Source organism: Lutra lutra, chromosome 10 (assembly GCF_902655055.1).
Source record: "Lutra lutra chromosome 10, mLutLut1.2, whole genome shotgun sequence".
Lineage (NCBI taxonomy): Eukaryota > Metazoa > Chordata > Mammalia > Carnivora > Mustelidae > Lutra > Lutra lutra.
The window spans coordinates 105,431,912-105,451,385 of NC_062287.1; the positions used below are offsets into that span (position 1 = coordinate 105,431,912).

The following is a 19,474-nucleotide window of genomic DNA, read 5'->3' on the forward strand; positions in this document are numbered from 1 at the left end:
CGTCGCCGACTGGAAGAGGCAGAGTACATTTGCTTTTATACAGATGCTGTTGTAAAATAAGGTATTTAATATGCTTTTTATGGAAACTGGCCCAAATTACCTGAGATTCACAACAGATTCCTCTCCACCTTCTCCCAAACACCTCGGGGTCTGTGATGCCATCAGGCCCAAGCAAAAGGACCCTTGCCCAGGACCCACATCTTAAAAGATCCCTCTTACTATACACAAACAACACAAACACACACACACACACACACACACACACACATACAAACACACACATTCGTTAAGAACTCATGGACAATATTCAATTCGCAGTGCTCTGGGTGCATCCTCACCGGAGAGGGAGGCCGCACCATCTCCCTCTGTCTCTCAAAAGTGGGGACCTCAGTCCACCCTCTTCCACTTTTGGACCATAAGAGGAGAGGTAAAGGAAGAAATTCAGCTGCAGAACCGGAGATGGACACACAGATATGCAGTAATATGCATCTGTTGAGGTGAGCACTGGCCCATTTGATGAAGGTGTCTACATATTGAATGGACCAAATTTCATGCAAGAATTGGTAATAGAGGTTTTGAAGGACTGAAACAGTAAAGGGGGAAGATGAATTATACCCAATGATTGATCATTTGAAAATACAGTTCTGATTCTAGAAAAGTGAGGGGGGGAGATTGTATACTAAAGTAAATGGAGTAATATATCAGCAAAAGTGCCTCTGAGTAAAGGTACATGGCTGTTCTACTATATATATATTACTGCATCATTTCTGTAACTTTGTGGGGAGTTTCTTGGATTTTTCTTCTTCCAAGATTTTATTTAAATTTGAGATTGTTAATATATAGTATAGTATTCGTTTCAGGAGTAGAATTCAGTGATTCATCACTTCCATATAATACCCAGCACTCACAAGTGCCCTCCTTAATGTCAATCACACATTTAACACATCCCCCACCCACCTTCCTCCCAGCAACCCTCAGTTTCTCCTCTATAGTTCAGAGTCTCTTATGGTTTGCCTCCCTCTTTGTTTTTATCTTATTTTATTTTTCCTCCTCTTCCCCTATGTTCATCTGTTTTCTTTCTTAAATTGCACATATGAATGAAATCATATGGTATTTGTCCTTTCCTGATTGACTTATTTCACTTAGAATAATACACCCTAGTTCAATCCACTTCTGTAACTGTGCAGTTACTTCCAAGTACGAAGTTAAAAACTGTATTCCTGAGGCAAAAATGGATTGTGCTGAACACAGCTTCTTCATTCATGTCCCTGATGATGAGTAATGTTGAGCATATTCTCATGCGTCTGTCGGCCATCTGGATGTCTTCTGCCCATTTTTTAATTGGATTATTTTATTTTTATTGTGTCCAAAAGGATATTTTTTTTTTTTGCCATACATTTTTTTTTATTTTCAGCATAACAGTATTCATTATTTTTGCACCACACCCAGTGCTCCATGCAATCCGTGCCCTCTCTAATACCCACCACCTGGTTCCCCCAACCTCCCACCCCCCGCCGCTTCAAACCCCTCAGATGTTTTCCAAAAGGATATTCTTAATAACAAGTTTTTCTTCTTTTTTGTCTTTAAACAAATAGATTAAATAGAGATTTTTTTTAAGAGCAGTTTTAGGTTCACAGCAAAATTGAGCAGGAAGTGCAGAGAGTCTCCATACATCTACTAAAATCACACAGATGGACAGCCTTCTCCATGATCAATATCCTCCACCAGATGGTACTTAGTTACACAGGATGAACCTCTACAGACATTCTTATCACCCAAAGTCCATAGTTTACCTTAGGGTTCATTCTTGGTGTTCTCCAGTCTATGCCTTTTGTGAAATCTATGTGATGAGCACACCCCCTCATAGTACAGAAGAATTTGACACCCTTAAAATCATCTGAGTTTTGTCTATTGGTTCCTTCCTCTCCCCAGACCTTGACAACAATTGCTATTTTTAATGTCCTCATTGTCTTGACTTCTCCAGAATGGCTGTCATTGAATCCAGAGATCCAGTAGAGCCTTTGAAATCCCTTCGAGTCACCTGAGTCACTCAATGGGAGAAGCCTGGGCTCCTGAATGACTGGATGTGGTCAGGATGTGTCATTGACAGACCACTGGGAGCACCCTGCTCAGGGTCAATGTAACAATTATTTAAAATGTCCAGCAAGGAGGGGCATGTTATCTGTGATATTGTAGAAAAACTAGCTCAAGGTGATCATTCAAAGCAGTTGACTTTTATTCCATTTTGTTGTCATTTTTAAATCCTCCACAAAGAGGCACACATTCTTTGCCAATACTCTGTGAGAACACTCCTCCCCCCGTGCCTCTCTCAACCCCCAACATGTCAAAGAGCATCTCCCATGTCCTGGCCAACTGCATTGCACTGAGATATACTAACAATAAGCTATTATTTTTTTCATCCACTGAGATGATGAAAAATAAAGACACATATGAAAAGAAAATTGGAGATATACATGTATTTTAGAGGTAAAGGAAGAAGTTCAGAGACTCAGAAATTACTTCTTCAACCAAATGGAATAGATTGCTACTTGGTCCTATCTCTGAGCAGTGTATTATCCAAAAATACACAGTCCAATAACTGAATAATGATTTTTCAAACAATTACTTTTAATTGCATTTTTTAACACATAGGAATATGCAGTGTGCAGCAATTCTCAAATCCTGTTTTCCTCTCTCTTCAGTTTCTCTACCTTTGTGGTTCTTACTCAAATATCTTTCTCAGGGAGAAAAGTAGGGTTTTTAGATTTTCTTATTAGAAGACAGCTGGTTTTACATATTTGTTTCAGTCTTAAACGTTGCAACATCCCATGTCATATAAATTCTGAAAAATTCCACTGTACATTTGTGAGAGAATGAGAGTAATCTGGGGGAAAAATCTTAATATTATTATTAAAATAGGTTTTCTTCCCAGGACCCCTGGAAAAGTCTTCGGGGGTCCCCTCAGCAGTCCCTGGAACCACTGCAGTATGTATATATGTGTGTATATATAGTAAAATTTCTCCTCTGCATATGAAAAAGATGAAACTCAAAGAAGACTCTTAACTTCGAAGGTTAAACACATGTAGGGGATTCCAGAAAGACCAAAACCATTACTTAACATCATGATTATTACTTCAACAAATGAATAGAGAAAACCTCATGGTTATATGAATAAAGTTATTTGATAAAATCTGGTGATAGCTCTTATTAAAAATTCTAAGTAAAGAGAGAAAAAACTAGCTAGAACCCCCAAAAAATTCAATTCCAAAGTCAACAGCAAACAATACTCCAAAATAACGAGTGTTAAAAAGTACTTCCATGAAAATCAGGGAAACAAAAATGCCTGATACATTCGTTGTTTGTCAACATTGATTTGTAAATCCTGTCACATTAAAATAAGAAGACAAAATGAGCATTAATATTTCCAAAGTTGAGATAAAACACTTTCATTTGCAGACGGTGCAATTCTTTCGCCAGGAGACATGAGACATGCTCACAAAGTACCACTGGAAGTATTAGAATAATATGATGAGATACTTTGTAAATGGTTAGATACTTGCTTAATCTATACAAATAGAACAGCCAATATGCTGTATGAGAGAGCCAGTGAGAATTGTACAGGGAGGAAGAGATATCCCATTTGCAAAAGTAGCAGAATCATAAAATACCTAAGAACAAATCTATTAAGTAGGATACATACAGTGTCTCTGGACAGTAATTACACAAATGCCAATCTTTCCAAAAATGATATATAAAAGTAATACACTTTAAATTGGATTCCCTTGGAGCTTTAGCAGGAACTAGACACAATTATTTTAACACAATGGAAGAATATGCATCTGAAAATGGTCATGAAGATTAGGAAGACCACTGAATGGTGACTTGCTGGATCACATACTGAAACTAACTGAAAAAGAATTCACCTTGATCCAGATTAGTGTTGGGACAGAAATAGACAATCATAATGTGGAACATAATGGAGAACTCAAAAATGGATCCACATTTTCCCAACCTCACTTAGTGAATAAGCTCTCTTTTCCCAATGATTTAAATCTCACCATTATCTCTGATATGGAGAATCAGGGGACATTCTCATATAAGCTATTGACCCCCTATTTTTAAGCTGTTTCAGGGAGTGCAGTTCCATTAGTGGTTTACATACTACATAAGGCTGCTTCTACCTCATTCATTCTACTTTTTGCAAAATGCTGTTTTGCGAATAATAGGCATATTTTTCTTAGGGAACTTTGTGTCATTTTTTCAAATATGAAAACCAATCTAGATAGAATGTCAACCCATTGAATTTATAGTTTGATCAATGTACACACAAAATGGACCCATGTATATAGGGAACTGAATATATAACATGAACAACAGCATTCAGTAGTTAAAGAAACTATCTTTGGGGCAGACATTGCTAATAAGCATCTGGAAGAAAGAAAACATGACTTCGACCTATATGAATATGAAAAAAAATTGAAACTGGCTTTAAGATTAAAATGTAAGACCTTAGGAACTTCAGCTAAATAGTTGGAGTGGAAGCCAGATTGCTTCTGCACGAGGAGTGAATGGAAGGTGAAAAGTCAACACTCTCCAGGACCTTGTGATAGTTGTACAATATGTTGGTCAACAGAGCAGAACAGTTGTGTTATTTCCTGGGAGATTGTTCCCTAGAATTATTTATTTTGTTTTAACAGCTTTATTGAGGTATAATTGACATAGAATAAACTGCACATATTTAAAGTGTTAGATTTAATAGAATTTTTTTTATTTTCAGCACAACAGTATTCATTGTTTTTGTACCACACCCAGTGCTCCATGCAGTCCGTGCCCTCTCTAATACCCACCACCTGGTTCCCCCAACCTCCCACCACCCCCACCTCTTCAAACCCTTCAGATTGTTTTTCAGAGTCCATAGTCTCTCATTGTTTACCTCCCCTTCCAATTTCCCCCAAATGCCTTCTCCTATCTCCCCATGATTTAATAGATTTTGACATATATCTCTCCCCCTTACTTTTTTTTTATTTTATTTTTTTATTATGTTATGTTAGTCACCATACGGTACATCATTAGTTTTTTTTAAATTTTTTATTTCTTTTCAGTGTTCCAGAATTCATTGTTTATGCACCACACCCAGTGCTCCATGCAATACGTGCCCTCCATAATATCCACTACCAGGCTCACACAAACTCCCACCCTCTTCCCCTCCAAGACCATCAGTTTGTTTCTCAGAGTCCACAGTCTCTCATGGTTCGTCTCCCCCTCCAATTTCCCCCAACTCCCTTCTCCTCTCCATCTCCCCATGGCCTCCATGTTATTCCTTATGCCCCACAAATAAATAAAACCATGTGATAATTGACTCTCTCTGCTTGACTTATTTCACTCAGCATAATCTCTTCCAGTCCCGTCCATATTGATACAAAAGTTGGGTATTCATCCTTTCTGATGGAGGCATAGTACGCCATAGTATATATGGACCATATCTTCTTTATCCATTCGTCCTTTGAAGGGCATCTTGGTTCTTGATGTAGTGTTCCATGATTCATTATTTGCATTTAACAACCAGTTCGTGTTGCAACATGTGTCCCCCCATCCTCTCCCCTATGAAACCCTCAGGTTTTTTCCCAGAGTTCATAGTGTCTCATGGTTCATCTCCCTGTCTGATTTCCCCCCTCCATCTTCCCTTCCTTCCTCTAACATCTTCCATGCTATTCCTTATGTTCCACATATAAGTGAAACCATATGATAATTGTCTTTCCCTGCTTGACTTATTTCACTTAGCATAATCCCCTCCAGATTACACCTCTCTCCCTCACCTCCTTCAGATCAGTGATGAAAGGTTATCTACTCAGTATCCACCTGAGGTCCACCTCCTCCTATCCACCCTACTTAAACCATTTTTAATTTATCTCCATGGCACTTGATTTTTTTCTCCATGGCACTTACTACCTTCTAATATACCATCTATTTTGCCTTGTTATTTGATTTATTCTTTCTCCCCCCTTGATAGAATATAAGCTTTATGACAGCACAGATTTTTGCCTGTTATCTCTACTGAGATATACTCGGTGTCAAGAACAATGCTTAACATGAAACTGGAACACTGAAAAAATAAAATAAATTTTAAAAAAAATCATAACAATCCAACTTACTCTAAGGCTCTTAGCAATATTACTCCAAAAAGAACTTGTGTCCCAAGTTCTTGGGAATGGAGATTCCCCATGGCTTATGATAAAGAAAAGAATTATGGAATTTCACTTAAAAGCCAACATGGGTGGAGAAGGGATAGATGTGGGAGTGTCAAATGGATGAAACAGATGCTGCATCCTGTTCATTAGTTGACATTTAAATGAACATACTCATGGGAACACAGAAAAGCAAGTGTTTTTCCTGAAGTTTAGGGTTATGGCCACAGAGGAGTAAGGGCAGATATGGATGCTCAGCTCTTATGGAATAAGTGTGCTCTTATGGAACAAGATATCTCCCTTCCAGGGACAATGACCTAAGCTCCACATCCTTCTTCTGGTTGACTGCATCCACCTTGATCACCTGGACAACTTCTGTTCACCCTTCAAGTCTCACTGATGACCTGACATCTTGTTTAGGAACCTGGGATTGAACTTCCTACAAACATTAGTATAGTCCCCTCTCTCTTCAATTCCCTCTTCTTTTTGACTCCTGGTGTTTACTAGAATATGTAACAAGCAGAGAAGAGGCATACACAATTTTGGTATCAAAGCACTCAAGAAATGAAGCAATGGGAGATTAAAGGGGGAGTTGTGATTGCTTTCACAGTGTTTACTCTAAGCCCTCATGGTCCATGGCATATGCTCCAAGGCTGTGCTTGAAGAAATCAAGGGACCAAAGAAACCACTTAAATAATCACCACATTCAAACCTCAGCAAAGTGTTCGTCGAACATTCTCTCCCATTCTAAGTGTGTTTGCCCAGTTCAGAGGGAAAACATTTTATTAAAGGCCTTGTCACCCCTCTATTTCAAAAAAAAAAAAAAAAAAGGCCTAGTCCTGGTTTAAATCTCATTTATGTTACTAAAATTGACCTAATTTCACAAGCTTTCTCCATTTGTCTTTTTTAACCATCCCACTCTGCACATCTTGAGTGGAAGATGCTTAATATTTAATCACTTTTTTTCATGAACCTAGTCAGCATAGATTATGTGCTCAATCATGATTAATTAATAGAATCAATTTGGACAATCAGTTCTGTAAGAAGAAATTAGGACGTTACATTCCCTAGCTGGAGATGGTTGATCTCTCTCACTAACCACTCATTGTTCCTAGATATTTAAAAAAAAAAAAAAAAAAAAAAGAACTGGGACTCTGATCCTTGCATCTCCTACCTAGGGAATGAGACAAAAGAGGAGTGGAATTAAAGAAATCCCCAGGGGCGCCTGGGTGGCTCAGTGGGTTAAAGCCTCTGCCTTTGGCTCAGATCATGATCCCAGGTTCCTGGAATCAAGCCCCACATCAGGCTCTCTGCTCTACAGGGAGCCTGCTTCCCTTCCTCTCTCTCTGCCTGCCTCTCTGCCTACTCGTGATCTCTGTCTGTCAAATAAATAAATAAAATCTTAAAAAAAGAGAGAGAGAAAAGAAAAGAAATCCCCAGAGACACTTTGAGGTCACTTCCAGAGAGGACTTCTGTCATGGGCTCAAGGAACCCAGGTGTTGGAGTAGAAGGAACTGGTCCAAAGTGCCTGCATATAGCTTCTCCCAATCTGGGTTTCACCTGGTTGCACTTTTAGTCCCTGCCCCAGAAGTCCATGTTGTTCATGCTGTACAGTTCCAGCACAGCCTTCCTCTGTTTTGACCCTGTGCAAAGTTTTTGAAGGTTGACTGTTACTCTAGCATGGTTGCATTTTTTATCTTCATTTCATATCCCCCAAGAAGCTTCCCTGAATGTCCCCAGCGGAGGGGGTCATTTTCCATGTTCCCATAACACATAAAGCACTGTCTTTGCTGGGCTTCTGTGGGTCCTAGAGACACTACTTCTACAACCACAGCAAGAGGTGACGTCAAAAGCTGAGAAAACATGACTTCTGCCTTCTTCCCACCTTTAATCTCACATCAGTGCCTTCCACTGGAGCAATACACCAGGCATTACTGGCAAAAGAATCTGGGACGTGTAACTCACAGACCTTCAGTTTAGCTATAGAGACATGAGTGGAACAAAGCAACTCTAGAACTAAGAAAACATAGAGTGTATCTGGCACATAGTGATTTAATCTACAGACCCTGGGTATTATAATTCAGCCTCATGGAGACCACTTGTCTGACCTATAGAAAAATTAATAGCTGGTAAGTTTCTTGCCTACAACATAATAAACATGACTTATTGGCATAATCAACTATTGCACTGATAAGCTTTATTGGTCAATACCTATGTACTAGGTAATGCTGGGATAAGAAAAGTCCCCTGAGGTCTTATGTCTTATGTCTTACACCCAGAGTGGCAGATCTACAATGAGAGATTTGGGGAAGATGTTAAAACAGCATGTACATAAATATTAGAGCATAATGGAGAATAAGAAGATCAATACCCAGAAGGCACAAACTATTTTTCTTGTCCACTTCACTACAAAAGACTATTCAAGAAGTTAGGTCTTTGTGGTAAGCAACATATAAAGGTCAGCAAACTAAAAGGTCTTGAGAATACTACAGTGAGTATTATTTCATCCGTTTCCTGGAACATCTCATAAGCCCAGAGGTTATTTGGCTTCTAATTGGTGCAACTCTTCCAAAATTTAGAAATAACTTTACCCAACCTGTTGATGATGCCACAGGGTTAACTGCTTTCCTCCCTGGGCCAAAGATGGAGAAAATCTAAGTGGCATCTGAGTACCATTTACTTAAGTGTCTGCAGAGCACTCAAATGCCCGCTTTGGGGGAGGTACCTTTGATGAGGTTGTAGCTTCCTTTCCCCAAGTTTCTCTTTCATGTGTGAGGCTGACTTATAATGAGGAGCACATACCTCAGGGATGGACCAGCACACCTGTCTGTGGGGATGATCAAAGAGTTGTTAGCACCTGGCTTGAGTGCTACAAGGCTGCCCCTCTGGAACTGCTCACTGTAACATCTATTACTCAGACAGAACACATCAATTGTGACAGAGTCTCACTAGCCTTGACTCCAGCTTAAAAGGAGCTTGGGGGGAGAGGAGAGTCCCTGACATTCAAGTGTCTTCTCATGGCAGAAGAAAACTGCTGGAGTCCTACATGGAAATCTCCTGAGCCCATGATAATTTCATATGTACAGTGCTTCACAGCTCATTTTAATGCAGCCTGTAATTTTTTTAATCATTAAGAAGGTTCACTGTAGCTTCTTACTTGTGATTTATTTAGTCTGTAATTTGTCACTCAAATTAGGTATGACCTTCTCAGAGCCCAGGGATTTGGGTACAAGATGTGATTGTAATTTGATGTTTAAGCCTTTGCAAATCTGCCAGAAAATTTGTCTCATGCGTTAAGACTCTTTGTCTTATTCTATATTGGAACAGAATTCTCACAAAGAGTCTGAATACAGGAGCAAATGGAGTAACTCGCCAGTGATAGGTGGGTCTGGGTAAATGTGAACATATCTTCTACTAGGGTACATAACATTGCATAATCCTTATAAATTTCTAGTTATTTTCAAAGACAAAGTTAACGCTTGTATTGCTGAGGCAAAGTGGGATGAACAAACTTCTCCCTTCCCAGGAAGGAAGGGTCAAATCATTCTGGGAGAGTACCTGATACAGCTGGGCCATGGGAGGACCCCAGTGATGGGTGATGATATATGAAGTCAATATGCAGTTGGATGAAGGGTCCTCAAACTCTGCCTTGTGTCTGAAATGACCCCTGGATTGGATTCCCAGCATTATGAAATGCACGAGTAGGGCAGTGCATACAATGAGAAACTGTTATGGAAAATTCTGGAGTAACCAAGCATTTCTGATTTTTTTCTTCATTCCTTATCTCATATATGACAGAAAAGAGATTTAGATACTTTCGGACCATCATGTTATGGCAACATTTGGCAAACAGGTGTCAGAAACAATCTCTGATGCCCAGTGGCCTTTTCCATGATATGAGCTTCTTTTAGCAGCTCACAGCTTATAGCAAGAGTCTGAACATGTGTTATGGGTATGAAGGTTGCTGGCAGATGATGGGTGGGGGTAGTGGATGGCTTGGTCAGCTCACACATTTCCCTGAGGACCCTCAGAGCAAAAACCTCAGAGGCTCAACAGTGCACAAGGACAAGGGAAGGAATAATAAAATGGTTTTGTGGAGTGTGTAAGATAAGACACAGTGGTGATTTGGGTGCCTTCAAAGATGCTTGCAGCTTTGGATAAAGATAGATATATTTCGATTTTTGATACTTCTTAAATCTATGATATAAAATGTTATTGATAAATATATCCTTTCAAGAACTGAATGAGGCCCTTTTTGGTTTTGTATATCCTGAATATAAGTTGTTGCTAAATTGAGACAGTATTATTCAGGTTTTTCCTCTTTATAGTTGCAAACCCTAAAAATACTCCTCACATGAACGTACAGATGGAAAAAGAGTGAGTCTATGGCAGTGATGTCACTTGATTCTTTGAATTCCCCTAGGTACCAACTAAAAATGACATTTTGGTGTCTCACTATGAATTATTTTTTTAAGGATTTTATTTATTTATTTGACAGAGAGGGAGAGATATCATGAGTACGCAGAGCAGCAGAAGCGGGGGTGTGAGGGAAGCAGGGTCCCCGCTGACCAGAAAGCCCAATGCGGGGCTCAATCCCAGGACCCCGAGATCATGGCCTGAGCTGAAGGCAGAGGCTTAACCCATAGAGTCACCCAGGCATCCCACTCCAAATTATTTTTATTAAATTTTTTTTATTTTTTTATAAACATATAATGTATTTTTATCCCCAGAGGTATAGGAGAGGGGGGTGGGGTTATGGCCACTCCAAATTTTTTTTTTTTTAATGAGACCCTCTGGGTAATGGGTCTGGGCACTGGTAAATTTTATTTTATCATATTCATTTTATTTTATTATTTTATTTATATTTATTTATTTTTTTTTAATTTTTTATTTTTTACTCCAAATTATTTTTAATGATTTATCATCCCCAGCTAAATCAAGTTCTTTGATGGTATCCAAAGCAAGGAATTAGAAACCTCTTCCTATAAAGGGGAGATGAACCATGAGAGACTATGGACTCTGAAAAACAATCTGAGGGTTTCGAAGGGGCGGGGGGTGGGAGGTTGGGGGAGCCAGCTGGTGGGTATTAGGGAGGGCACATATTGCATGGAGCACTGGGTGTGGTGCATAAACAATTAATTCTGTTACACTGAAAAGAAATTAAATTTTTAAAAAAAGGAAAAAAAGGAAACCTCTTCCTATAGAAAAATATGTGGACCACAAAATATTACTTTCAGTTGTTTTTTGGAGTCTAGAGATTTGTACACACAGTGTCAATGCTGTGTAAGATCTGAGGGGTGACAGAGAAGCCTCTGTCCTTATAAATTGGAACAAGAATGTTTATTACAGGGGAATTGGGACATGATAACGTGTGAACACATGATATAGCCCTTGTGACACTATTTGTGGACCTTATGATCCAGAAGTGCTGTCTTAAATCTTTCATGTCCCATGTGTATGTTAGGTGCTTAAAGACTTAGCCCCAGAGAACCCTGGGATTTCACCCAAAAGGACACATGTGACTAGGTCTCCTGCTGTGAAAGGAGCCCAGAGACCTTGTGTGGCTTGGGGATAACTAATATCTATCCCCACCCACCACTCTCCTATACCTTTAGTTCCAGTACTCAGTGTTTAGGAGTTTAAAATTACAAAAGCCATTTCAATGTGATAATAAAACAACAAATTAAGTGACTGAAAAGTATTGTGGGAAAATTTTTAACCAAGAGAAACTCCATTTTAACGTGAGAGAAATCCCAAAGAAACTAAAGCCAAATTCTGAAGCACACTGTGTTCCCATTTAGGATAAATAAACATTCCTCATTGGTAGAGTCAGGTACATTCAGGTTGAGATTTGATTTGGGAGAGAGCTGATTTATTTTGTTTGACATTTTCCTTGTATATTTTCCTTTTGGTTACATAAGCGTGACAACTGACCTTACTGCCAGATGGTGTGCTGAGCGTTTTTTCCTGTAGTAATTCATTTATCCTAACATAAATCCTATGAGGTAGGCACTGTTGTGATTACCTTATTTTGTAGTCGAGGCACCAGGCTAAGAGGGTCAGCATCTTGCTGATGTGCCCACAAGTAAAAAGTACAACAGCTGAGCTTGAACCCAGTAATCAGACCCTAAAGTTGGGCCCTTACACACTGCTCGCACTATTCAATGAATGAATACATTCTGCTTTGAAACACCCAGCACTTCAAGATCTAACACACAGTGTAAAACTTCCCAGTGAGGACTCTGATGTGAGCTGGATCAGATTTGTAAAGTAATTTGAGAAGAGTAGACTTCCTTAAATGTTCTGCTATTTCCTTCGGGAACAAAGTATGTGCCTCTATTTTTTTTTTTTTAGTTTTTTTTTAATTTTTTATTTTTTCAGCATAACAGTACTCATTATTTTTGCACCACACCCAGTGCTCCACGCAATCCATGCCCTCTACAATACCCACCACCTGGATCCCCCAACCTCTGACCCCCTGCCCCTTCAAAACCCTCAGATTGTTTTTCAGAGTCCATAGTCTCTCGTGGTTCATCTCCCCTTCCAATTTCCCCCAATTCACTTATCCTTTCCTTCTCCTAATGTCCTCCTTGTTATTCCTTATGCTCCATAAGTAGGTGATATTTTTTAAAATATTAGCTTAGAATAGGAAAGTAGTATTAGGGAGGTAGTCTTCCTCTTCTCATTGTCTTCTCTTGGGATACGAAAACCACTCATTCCTCCCACTAGGGTCACCATAGTCCTAATCTTTCTCCCTCACCTTCCCAAGGGGATAGTTGGCATAGCAGGTATCTATTTACACTGAAGATGCACCCTAACCAGGTTTCATGGTTTGCTGATTCATATTCATTCATTTATCCCAAGAATATTTACTTTTCCTTTCCTGTGTGCCAGGCACTATGCTAAGTAAAGATGAGCAAAACCAGAAACTGCTCCTTCAGTACAGGACCTAACATCCAGGAGGGGCTTGCATCAATTAATTAACTATATTTTTGTACAAGTACAACCTCAGATTTTGCTACAAAGGGGAGGTACGTGCTGCCAGCAATGTTTATGAACAGGAACTTTGGGGGGATTTTGTTTGTTTTATCTTTTCGGTGTTCCAAGATTCATTGTTTATGCACCACACACAGTGCTCCATGCAATAGGTGCCCTCCTTAATACCCACCACCAGGCTCACCTAACCCCGCACCCCCCTCCCCTCCAAAACCATCACATTGTTTCTCAGAGTCCACAGTGTCTCACGGTTCGTCTCCCCCTCTAATTTCCCCCAACTCACTTTTCCTTTCTTTTCCTAGTGTCCTCCATGTTATTCCTTACGCTCCACAAGTGAGTGAAACCATATGATAATTGACTCTCTCTGCTTGACTTATTTCACTCAGCTTAATCTCCTCCAGTCCTGTCCCTGTTGATACAAAAGCTGGGTATTCATCCTTTCTGATGGAGGCATAATACTCCATTGTATATATGGACCACATCTTCTTTATCCATTCATCTGTTGAAGGGCATCTTGGCTCTTTCCACAGTTTGGCAATTGTGGGCATTGCTTCTATGAACACTGAGGTACAGATGGCCCTTCTTTTCCCTAAATTTGTATCTTTGGGGTAAATACCCAGTAGTGCAATTCTGGGTCATAAGGTAGCTCTATTTTTAATTTTTTGAGGAATCTCCACACTGTTTTCCAAAGTGGCTGCACCAACTTGGATTCCCACCAACAGTGTAAGAGGGTTCCCCTTTCTCCACATCCTCTCCAACATTTGTTGTTTCCTGTCTTGTTAATCTTTACCATTCTAACTGATGTCAGGTGGTATCTTAATGTGGTTTTGATTTGAATTTCCCTGATGGCTAATGATGATGAACATTTTTTTTATGTGTCTGTTAGCCACTTGTATGTCTTTATGGAGAAGTGTCTGTTCATGTCTTTTGCCCATTTTCTGACATGATTTTTTTAAAAGATTTTATTTATTTATTTGAGAGAGAGGAAGAGAATGAGAGAGGGGGAGCATGAGAGGGGAGAGGTCAGAGGGAGAAGCAGACTCCCCACTGAGCAGGGAGCCCAATGTGGGACTCGATCCTAGGACTCCAGGATCATGACCTGAGCCAAAAGCAGTCATTTAACCAACTGAGCCACCCAGGTGCCACATTTTCTGACATGATTATCTGTTTTTGGGGTGCTGAGTTTAAGGAGTTCTTTATAGATCTTGGATATAAGCCCTTTGTCTATAGTGTCATTTGCAAATATCTTCTCCCATTCATGAGTTGCCTCTTTATTTCGTTGACTGTTTCTTTTGCTGTGCAGGTTTTTAATCTTGATGACGACCCAAAAGTTTGTTTTCGCTCTTTGAACAGGAACTTTGACCAAGTCATTGGGGTCTGTGACACTGATGGATGGCGTGAGCACTCAGTGAGGAAGCTAGGGCTGGAAGCCAGGGCCATGGCCAGAGCACATGTTTATTTGGGCAGCATCAGGGAGGCTGTCTAGGTATAAGTAGCCCTAGGTTCCCCAGTCTCCTGATATAAGCTTCTAATTGCTCACCACTCACTAAAGCCGAAAACTTGAAGGAAAATACACCATGAGGCTATCCCTGAGTGTCCTACTGGTCACTCTGGCTCTTTACTGCTATGAAGGTGAGTGTCATTTCTCATCAGACTGGCATCAGCCCTGGTGAGTACCCCTCTCTGAACTAGGTGACCTTAAGTGGCTTTACTCCTTTTCCTCTACTTGTGAACTAACCTCCTGCCCCCACTCCCAACCCCAGGGCTAATTTTGTGAGTTGCCAACCCCCTGGAAGTTGTACAGCAAATTATTACAGACAAATTTTAAGAATTTCCACTGAGGCCTCCCTCCTTATCTGTGATTTCTGTTTCAGAAGCAAGAGAATATAAATTTAAGTGTGAATCATGGCTCTGCCACTTATCAGACCTTTGACCTTCAACAAAATGCTTTATCTCTCTAAGTCCTTTGTCATGGTTGGGTTTGACAGATACCACAAGAGAAGCTATAGTAGTGGAGTGAGATTAAGTCTGTCATGGTCTAGCTTTGGTGCTCAAGCCAGTATCTGGTACTTCCCAGACATTCTCCTTCCCAGAGTTTTTCAGGTGCCAGTTGAGTCCACAGATTTTTCACTCATGGATTCAGACTCATAAAATGATACAGTTGGAAGGGTTTGGGGAAAGTTTTCACTTCCAGAAGAGCCAGTGTTCTTTTAATATCTGATAATGAATCTTCAAGGGGGCTCTGAAATATACAGCATTCATTGTATCTACTAGTGAATAGATTTCACTGTATCTACCAGTCCTCCTGGTTTCCTAGGAGTGATACCAGTATTTTGTAGTAGAACATGTTCATTCTGAGGGGCAGAATTTCTGCTTATCTTGATTAATTCTAGCCATCCATTCCACAATGTCTGCTTAACCTTGAGACTAACCCAACTCTTCTTCAGTCTTTCTATTTCATCTGGCTTTCTAAACATCCTCTTACTTCCTCCTTTGCCTCTGATTTAAACCTCTCTCAAATTCTTTGCATGGTGTGACATCTGATCAGGGGTCAGATCAGATCCTGACAGGATACCTCCCTGGCTACAGCATGGTTACAAAGACATGAGGTGTAGAGAATCCACACTAGGAAAAGTGGTCACTTAGGTCTCCACACAATTCCAGAGGGATCAGGAAAGAGCCCCATTCCCTGTCTCCCACCCTCTCTAAGGAATTCTGTACATCCATGCAAGAATAACAGAGCTGGTCATTGCTTTGTGTATGAGCTTTAAATGTGTTCAAACTGATTACCTGGGGGTTTGTGTTTATATGCGTGTGTTTAGCTTTTTAACCATATCTGCATTCAATAACATAATCTTACTCTTTATTTTTTAATAGCAGATTATTTATTTTAACTTACTTTAAATAAACACAGAAAATAAGTAGATTTTTAAAAATAAATGAATAAAAATAGAAATTTAAATAAATATGAGTACAGGGACATCCATTAAGAGACCCTTTGCTGGAGATACCTAATAATTAACTAAATGAGAGGCCATTCCTGATGTTTGGCCTTCTGAGCTCTGAATTTTTTTTATTATTATATTATGTTAGTCACCATACAGTATGTCATTGGTTTTTGATGTAGTTTTCCAAGATTCATTGTTTACATGTAACACCCAGTGCTCCGTGCAATGCATGCCCTCCTTAATAACCATCACTAAGCCAATCCATCCCCCCACCATACCCTCACCTTTAAAACCCTCAGTTTGAGGGCGCCTGGGTGGCTCAGTGGGTTAAAGCCTCTGCCTTCGGCTCAGGTCATGATCCCAGGGTCCTGGGATTAAGCCCTGCATCGGGCTCTCTACTCGGCAGAGAGCCTGCTTCTTCCTCTCTCTCTGCCTGCCTCTCTGCCTACTTGTGATTTCTGTCTGTCAAATAAATAAAATCTTCAAAAAATAAAAAAAATAAAAAAATAAAACCCTCAGTTTGTTTCTCAGAGTCCACAGTCTCTCATGGTTCATCTCCCCCTCCTCCATGCTATTCCTTATGTTCCACAAGTAAGTGACACCGTCTGATAATTGACTATGCCGAGTGAAATAAGTCAAGCAGAGAAAGTCAGTCTTATTATTCTGTCTCAAAGTAGGATCTTCCACCATATAAAGAGTGTGACCTGCTCTTCTCCAGATCAACCCACCCCTTCTCTGCTCTCTGGAAAGACCTGACTCTACCATTCACTTAACAATTGATTACTAGGGACGCCTGGGTGGCTCAGTTGGTTAAGCAGCTGCCTTCAGCTCAGGTCATGATCCCAGCGTCCTGGGATCGAGTCCCACATTGGCCTTCTTGTTCTGTGGGGAGCCTGCTTCTCCCTCTGCCTCTGCCTGCCACTCTGTCTGCCTGTGCTTGCTCTCTCTCTCTCTTTCTGACAAATAAATAAATAAAATCTTTAAAGAAAAAAAACAATTGATTACTAAAATCTCCTCTAACCCAAAATCCAAGACAAAAACAAGGGGTCATTCTATTCAGGCAAAACTTAATTGTTTGAAATATAATGAAAGTAAATTCCAGAAAATCAGGAGAGTCTTGGAAAGAAGGGAATGTGATTTTAAAAAGATAAAAACTGAACTAGGTATCAGTAAGCCTATATTCTAGTCCTAGATCCTCTGAGTGCTCTTCAATATGAAGTCACAGATTCCCTGTTCACCCATTGTCATTGGTGCTATGGTGGGAGGGGATCATATAACCTTTCCGTTTCTGTCTAGTTCTAACATCAGGAAACCATGAGGGAAAATTGACTTTCCTTATATTGATTGTATTTCTTTTTCTTCACCAGCCAATGCAATGACCTGTCCAGCCTTAGCAACTGATCTAACAGGCTTCCTTCTTCAAAACAAAATCGTGTACAAGAAAACACTTCAGAAATATAACCCACCTCCAGAAGTTATTGAGGCCAAGATGAAAGTGAAGGCCTGCACAGATAAAATGTCCCTTGTGTCCAGAATGCTAATTGAGAAGACATTGGTAATTCCTTTCTTCTTTGTGTAGAGAGGCTTCTGCTCAGCTAAGCAGCCAGGAAGGAAATAAAGGTGCTGCTCTGTCATGGGCACAGGTGGTGGAGGTAGCTGCCTCCCTGCTCACTGCTGATAGGATGACCAGTGGCCCCAGGGTAGACAATATTATACCTGGGGAGCTACACAAAGGCTGCACAGAGAATCTGGGAAGTTTTTCCTTCTCAGGTCACTTCCCTGAATACCAGGTTCCCCATAGTGTCCTGAGGAGGAGGATACCTGGGGCCCCAAGCAGTGATGTTGAAGGACCAAAGTCTGGCTCCCTCCTTACCTGGGAGCTTTCCTGAGGGCAAGATCCCCCCTCTGAGTGGACATAGTCACAGGGGAATCCCAGGGGCATGTTCGGAGGGTTGAATGGAGAGACAGCTGGAAAGGAGGGAACTCAGACCTCTGTCAGCTTAGAGGGCAGATGGCTGGGCACTCTGCCAACTTCTGCAGACCAAGGCCTAACCCTCATATCTTAGCCTACTTCACCACTCCATGCCTACAACTCTCTCCCTTATCACACCCATGTCCAGCAAACCTCCTTCCACTATCTCCTGTAGTCACATGTGAGGGGGAAACACTTAAATTGTGTATTTGTCTAGAAATAAGATACTTGAAGGTGTCTCTCAGCCCATCCACTGCTGGATTTAGGTCATGAGGTTCAGTCACAAAGGCCCACAGGGACTGGGTGTTCAGTGCTGAGAAGACATGTGCAATCTGGCTGACTTTCCACACCCTGAATCTGGGACTCTCTTGAAAGCAGTATACCCAAAGTCCCCTCCCACCCCTATTCCAGTCTCTACCTCCGTATCTCCACTGCAGTGAAAAATTGGAGTCCTTCCCCCTGGCATAGCAAAGAAAAAAGTCCTGGGCTGCTCCTCCTTCCATTAGAAACCTGAGTCTTACTCTTGGGTCACCTCAGGCTTTAATTTGCCAGACTGTGGAAATGGATTTTCCTGACTTGCATCGTTGTTGTATTACGTCAGGTGTATTTAGTTTACCATCCTCCCTGGTATCCTGTCTTGTGCCCACTCTACTTGCCTTTTGTTGGCTGAAACTTCACAGACAAGGTCTTATGAGTAGAGTCTGTGTTAAGGTGTCATCCCCAGGAGCATCATGACTGAACTTCTCTCTCCTTTATCTGTTTCAGGGGGAAATCCTGATGAAATGTCCAGTGAATCTTATAAACTAATATATCTGTCTTGCAATAATCACCTATTCTGGAAAATGTAAAGGTTTCAACATCTTGCTTCAGTAAATCAGTTTCTCTGCACTTTTTTATTTATCTTGTTATTATCCCACAGTCTCTGGCCTTGAGTTAGGGTGTTCTTTGTCATGAAGTGGTCACTGGGTGTTGTCAATAATAAATTTTGGAAAACTAATGTCCAGTTACTCATGGCACTCTGGGGAGTAGGGACCACAAGAGGAAATACTTGCTCAAGAATCATCATGCATCACTTTATAGATTTCCCATCACATGGCCATGAGTGAAAATGAAGTTTCAGGGTAATAAATGATACAAATATTCCTGCTATGGTTTTGTATGGAGGATACCCATGGCCTAACTGTCTGGCTAGTCACATGGTTCTCAACCAGAAGCACCACTAGTATTCTGTCCTTATCACAACCACAACCAACCTGCTCCATCCTCACACCTTCACTCTGGATTTGATCCTATGAATTCTCTAATATAATTTGTTTTCCATCTACTTCTCAATTTTTAGTGAATCTCCAGGGTTCATCCTTAAGTTAACTCTT

At 40.5% G+C, this 19,474-nt stretch overlaps 1 protein-coding gene across 1 annotated transcript; it reads left to right on the forward strand.

The window, feature by feature from the left end:
- The first annotated feature begins 14,758 nt into the window (after window positions 1–14,758).
- LOC125079890 (secretoglobin family 1D member 1-like) lies at window positions 14,759–18,908 on the forward strand. Its single transcript, XM_047693613.1, has 3 exons — window positions 14,759–14,813; window positions 17,497–17,684; window positions 18,867–18,908. Exons 1-3 carry the CDS (start codon window positions 14,759–14,761, stop codon window positions 18,906–18,908), a joined length of 285 nt encoding a protein of 94 aa, XP_047549569.1.
- The last annotated feature ends 566 nt before the right edge of the window (window positions 18,909–19,474 follow it).